This window comes from Eimeria tenella, genomic scaffold (genome assembly GCF_000499545.2).
Source record: "Eimeria tenella Houghton genomic scaffold, Eth_scaff603, whole genome shotgun sequence".
In the NCBI taxonomy this organism is placed as follows: domain Eukaryota; phylum Apicomplexa; class Conoidasida; order Eucoccidiorida; family Eimeriidae; genus Eimeria; species Eimeria tenella.
Window position 1 is genome coordinate 1 of NW_013545729.1, and position 5,930 is coordinate 5,930.

The window sequence follows — 5,930 nt, forward strand, 5'->3', positions numbered from 1 at the left end:
AGGGGCCCCCTCGCAGCAGAACTCGCAGCAGCAAATAAACAGGACATCAAAATGGCTGTCTCTTTAGTGCATGCGCGCAGTGTGTGGGATGGGGAGGGACATGTTGCTGTGTCTGCGCTTGACGAGCTGCAGCAGTACCACTGGTCAGCCCCTTGCTGCTGCTCCTGCTGCTGCTGCTGCTGTTGTTGTTTCTGCCGTTGACTTAGCAGCTTGTGGCACTCTTGCTGCTGTGGCCGTTGGCGCCCTTGCTGCTGCTGCTGCTGTGGACTTTCGTTGCACCGCTGCTGCCCCACGGCAGGAAGCAGCTCCCTGGTTGCTTCCCCTGCACGCCTGCTGCTGCTGCTGCTGCTGCTGCTGTTGCTGCTGCAGGAGTGCGGACGTCGCCACGCAGCACGAGACGTCTCCGGAGGGCCTTGTTTGGAGGGCGCCTAGAGACACTCATGCCGGTGAAAAGGTGAGATAGTGACTTTTGAGTCCCTTGCTGCTGCTGCTGCTGCTGCTAAAGCTGGTGCTGGAGCTGCTTCTGCTGCTGCTGCAGCTGCTTCTGCTGCTGCTGCTGCTGCTGCAGCTGTAGCTGCTGCATCTGCAGCTGCTGCAGCTGCAACTGTAGCTGCAGCTGGTGCGTTTCTCCTGCGTTGGGGCTGTGTGCGGCGCCCGATCTGCTGTTTTTGCTGCTGCTGCTGCTGCTGCTGCTGCGTTTCTCTTTCGCTGGGGCTGTTTGCTGCGGCTGGACCTTTGCTGCGCGTTGTGCTGCTGCTTCGCAGCTGTTTGTGAACTACGGACAGTACAATAATGCTTATCTTCTTTTTTATTTCGGAGTTGAAATAAATGACAATCCTTGGGGCCCTGCTTTTTTCTGGCGCACAGAAGCTGGAGATACACCCCACGCAGCGCTGCCGAACGGTGGGCCCCTGTCTCTGCAGCTTCCGGACTTCGCTGCACTTCCTTTCCTTTTTACTCTGCTGCTGCTGCTGCTGCTGCTGCTGCTGAGCGTTTTTGCTGCGGCGGGGGTCTCCTGTGTCTGTTTTTGTGTCTTTTCTCTGTCGGATTTTGCGCCTTGTGCGTGGATTAGCATCTTTTATTTTGTGTCTTTTGCAATTTTAGTTTAAATATTTATTTTGCGTTTTTAAATTCCAATTTATTCTTTCTTTTGTCTCTTTTGCTGCTTCTCAGGAGTTGCTTCCGTCTCCATTTTGCGCTCTTCTGTCTCCTCCTCAGCAGCACTCCCCGCCTGGCTGCAGCAAACCCAGTGGGCCCCCAAGGGGGGCCCCTGCCACCCCCCCTTGGGGGGCCCCCCTTGCAGGGCCCCCGAGCTGGAATTCCCCGAGCCCCAGGCAGACCGGGTCGTTGCTGCCGAGGTACTTGCTGCTGCTGCTGCGGCTACTGCTGCTGCTGCTACTGCTGCTGCTCCTGCTCCTGCTGCTGTTCCTGCTGCTGCTGCTGCTGCTGCTGCTTGCTCGTTTGTGGGGCGGGGTGCACGTGCAGTGGTGGCAGAGTGTGGGGTTTGGGGCCTAGAGTTTGCTGCTGCCGGTCGCCTTGGAAGCAAATAAAAGTAGTTTGGAAGGGAATGCGGGGAGAGCAGCAGGTGCATGCGTTTGCTGCGCTGCTGCAGCTGCGGAGCAGCAGCGGCGAAGAGGGCATTGCTTGCGACCTGCGGGTCTTCACCTCGCGGGCCTTCGGAAGAGGCGCTTTTGTCTTGTCCAAATTTGGGGCCCTCGGAGGAGTGGACCCCACAGTCTTCAAGTGCGTGCGGGCGCTGCGCTTCGGGGGGCTGCGGGAACCAGTGGACCAGGAGGCGCTGACCATTGGTCTGTTTGTGGCTGCGTGTGGGGTGCACGACGGGGAGTTGGGGCGTGCGCAGCAGCAGCTGCGCGGCGCCCTCGCTGCCGTGCGCAGCCAGCTGCTGCTGCAGCAGCAGCAGCAGCAGCAAGAAGCCGCCCGCGACTCCGCAGACGAAATCCACAGACTCAACGCCATGCTCAGGGCTGTCAACAGCAACAGAGAGTTCACTCAAAACTGCCTCCGCTACTTCAAGCAGGTCGAGGAAGCCATCAACAAAGAAAGGGCCAAACTCCAGAGCCGCAGCAAACGCCCCCCCAAGTAGCTACGCACCCGCTGCTGCTGCTGTTGCTGCAGCTGCTGCAGCTGCTGCTGCTGCAGCAGTTGCTGCGGGCAGACAGCGCAGGTGCTCGCTGCAAAGCCACTTCTGCAGCTGCGCGGGCTGCTTATGCAGCAGCAGCAGCAGCAGCTGCAGCAGGGACACCCATATTTTAGAAGCTGAAGCAGCAGCATTTTAACCGCCCTTGCTGCTGCGGCTGCAGCAGCGACTTTTTGCAGAGGCTCAAATGAGCAAACTTTAGTTTAAAGGGCGATGATATCTACGCTTTCAGTGCTGCGGCTAGCTAGCTACTTATCTTGGTTTTCTTTCTGGCTAACTAGCCAATTAGCTAGCTAGCTAGCTGGCTAGCTACCTACCTAGCGAGGCGACTGGCTCGTTAGGTAGGTAGCTAGCGACCCAGTCGTCTCTGGCTAGCTAGTTACACACCTAGCTAGCTGCCTAGCCATCTACCTAGCTAGCTGCCTAGCTACCCACCTAGCTAGCTAGCCAGCTAGTCGACTAGCCAACTAGCTAGCTAGCTAGCTAGCTAGCTGGTGGAAGGCGCTCGCCTGCGCGGATTTCACTATCGGAGGTACGGTGTCTGTACACCTGGAGCAGGGAAGCCTGAGGGCGCTGGCTGAGGTGTATGTACACTGGAGCGGTGGCGGGAATGCTCAAAGCAGCAGAACAAAAGAAAAAAAGACTTGATTTATTTAATTGAAATACTTGAAAGTTCTTGAACGAAAGATAAATAAATATTACTTAACGGATAAAATAAAAGATAAAAGATAAACAAATAAAAGACGCTTTTATTCTCTAAAAGGGAAGCAATTAAAACAGAAAAGCCTCTCATTTCCTCCAGTATAGTAATAATAGAACCCTTTTTATATATTTAGTTTATTAGATGCTTTTGTATTCATCAAAATATTTGAATGTTCTTCAACGGAGGATGAATAAATATTTTTTCTTTTTCTTCAAAAATACAAATGCAGGTTTGCTGCAGGCCCGCTGCCGGGGCCCCGCTAAAGGATGCAGCAGCGAAAGCTGCAGCAAAAGCAGCAGCAAAATCAGCAGCAAAGGCAGCAGTAAAAGCAGCAGCAAAGGCAGCAGCAGCAGATTTTTGCTGCTTCTATCTTTTAAAGGCTTTTTAGTGTTTTTTCTTTTTAAATGCAAAACCCCCCAAGAGCCGAAGCTGCGTGTCTGGCCATTTCAATATACTTCAGCAGCAGCAGCAGCTCCCCGCGCTGCTGCTGATAATGTTGCTGCTGCTGCTGCTGCTGCTAGTGGTGCTACTACTACTGCTGCTGCTGCTGCTTTCTACTACCGTGTTAGTGGTAAAGCCTAAACCCCAAACCCTAAACCCTAAACCCTGGCTTGGACAAGCGAGCCCCAGCAGGACCAGGACCGGTGAAGCTGCACGACAGCAGCAGCAGCAGCAGCAGCAGCAGACTCCTGAAGCTGACAGTTAAGAGGCCAGACTTGGCACAAATGAACATTCCTTAGGCACATTTTAATCGGGACACGCCAAACCCTAAACCCTAAACCCTAAACCCTAAACGAACAGCACTCGGGGCTCCTATTTCGGGTATCTGTGCACCCCATTGCTCTTTGACACCCCAAGCCGCAGCACCACAGAAGCCCTCATTAATTACGAATTCTTTTTATTTAGAAAAGTTGAATTTTTCATCTGTCTTCAATTGCTTCATTTTCGTTGAAGACAAAAAGTGGCAAAGATTTGCTGCAGCTCCACCACTCGAGCTAAATGGCCCATGAGCCAGAGGCCAGACTGCTGCACCTAAAGCGAGCTAACGATGTGGCTAGCTAGCTAGCTAGAGATCTAGCTAGCTAGCTAGCAATATAGCTAGCTAGCAGTCTAGCTGGCCATCAATCTAGCTAGCTAGCAAGCCACCAATCTAGCTAGCTAGCGATCTAGCTAGCTCGAATCTAGCTGCCTAGCAGTCTAGCTGGCTAGCAACCTAGCAAGCTATCAGTCCAGCTAGGTAGCTAGCTAGCTAGCTAGCTAGCTACTTAGGATGTAGCAGCTTGGGCTTCTGCAGCGAGCTAGCCAGCGGAAACAAGTCAACTCTTTGAAAGCTGCACCCCAAGCTAATAGGCCTGGGGGCCTCAAGTTTCGATTTAATTAATTTATTCCTTTTAATTTGCGGCGCTCGAGTTGCAGCCAGCAGACTCGGGAGCGCATATCGGGGTGTACAGACACCCGAGGGGAGCGACGCCCCCGCCTTGAGTGAGTGCGGCATGTGGCGAGGTGTCCATACACCTCAAATGAAATTATTTTCAAAAAGTGGAGTTTTATCTTTTTTACATTCCCTGGAATTAAAAGAACAGAAAAACGCAGCGCCGACACTGGGTGCATGCGCCCCCCACTGGGGTGTCTGTACACCTGGGCGTTGCCTGCGGCTTCGCCAGCACGCGGAGAAAACGGGAATTTTTGCAGAAATACACTATAAAAAAAGAAAGAAAAAACAAAAAAAGAATTAAATAATTAAAAAGAGGGCTGCAGGGGCTGGGGCTGGGCCCAGAGGCCGCACGTGGGGCGCAGGCTCTTTGGTGCGGCGCTGAGCCCAAGGGGGTGAAGCAGCAATTAAAGCAAATTAACTAGGCAAAGCAAGGCCTTTTGCCCCCAGCAGCAGCAGCAGCAGCAGCAGCAGCGGCAGCAGCAGCAGCAGGGGTAAGTCGGCGTGTCCCAGCGGGGGCCCCCCATTCGTGTTGGGCATATTTAATTTCTTGGAATTGTTTGCTGCTCTTTGCATGCAATTCTTTTTGGCTTTGCTGCAGCCCCGACCTGCCAGAGACAGCGGCGGGCCAAACCCTAAACCCTAAACCCTAAACCCTAGGCTGCGGGCCCTGCAGCAGCCCGCGCCCCAGCGAGGCGGCCCCTGTGGTGTCTGCTGCGCTGCAGTCGCTGTTGTTCTTCTCGGGTGTACGTACACCTCAGCCCCCACCCCACACTCTCCCAAACCCTCAAAATGATTCGCCCAAGAGGCCCCGTGCTTGTCTTCAAGCAAAACACTAAAAGAGAGTCTGGGCGAAAGGCCCAGCTCGCCAACATCCAGGTAACCCACCAAACAGCAGCAGCAGCAGCAGCAGCAGCCGAAGCAGGGGGAGCAGCAGCAGCAGCGGGAGCGACCGCCGGCGCGCCGCGAGCGGAGGTCTTCTTGGCCCTCAGCCTGCTGCTAGGGTTTACAGCCTAGGGCCCAGGGTTTAGGGTTTAGGGTTTAGGGTTTGCGGGCAGGCGAGAAAGGCCATAGCGGACATTGTGCGAACCACTTTGGGTCCTTCTTCGATGCTCAAAATGCTGCTGTGTAGTGTCCAGGGTTTAGGGTTTAGGGTTTAGGGTTTAGGGTTTAGGGTTTGCGGGCAGGCGAGCAAGGCCATAGCGGACATTGTGCGAACCACTTTGGGTCCTTTTTCGATGCTCAAAGTGCTGCTGTGTAGTGTCCAGGGTTTAGGGTTTAGGGTTTAGGGTTTAGGGTTTAGGGTTTGCGGGCAGGCGAGCAAGGCCATAGCGGACATTGTGCGAACCACTTTGGGTCCTTCTTCGATGCTCAAAATGCTGCTGTGTAGTGTCCAGGGTTTAGGGTTTAGGGTTTAGGGTTTAGAGTTTAGGGTTTAGGGTTTGCGGGCAGGCGAGCAAGGCCATAGCGGACATTGTGCGAACCACTTTGGGTCCTTCTTCGATGCTCAAAATGCTGCTGTGTAGTGTCCAGGGTTTAGGGTTTAGGGTTTAGGGTTTAGGGTTTAGGGTTTAGGGTTTAGGGTTTGCGGGCAGGCGAGCAAGGCCATAGCGGACATTGTGCGAACCACTTTGGGT

The 5,930-nt window shown here is 54.0% G+C and overlaps 2 protein-coding genes across 2 annotated transcripts; both read left to right on the forward strand.

The window, feature by feature from the left end:
• Positions 1-51: 51 nt before the first annotated feature.
• On the forward strand, positions 52-2,104 carry ETH_00017400 (uncharacterized protein; the record flags this gene model as incomplete). Its single annotated transcript, XM_013380417.1, has 5 exons — positions 52-143; positions 370-454; positions 765-903; positions 1,174-1,358; positions 1,613-2,104. The coding sequence occupies 5 exons, from the start codon at positions 52-54 to the stop codon at positions 2,102-2,104; spliced, it is 993 nt and encodes a 330-aa protein (XP_013235871.1).
• Positions 2,105-5,085: 2,981 nt separating this feature from the next.
• ETH_00017405 (uncharacterized protein) lies at positions 5,086-5,683 on the forward strand (the record flags this gene model as incomplete). The annotated part of the gene is made up of 3 exons (XM_013380418.1): positions 5,086-5,172; positions 5,352-5,433; positions 5,610-5,683. 3 exons carry the CDS (start codon positions 5,086-5,088, stop codon positions 5,681-5,683), a joined length of 243 nt encoding a protein of 80 aa, XP_013235872.1.
• Positions 5,684-5,930: the final 247 nt, after the last annotated feature.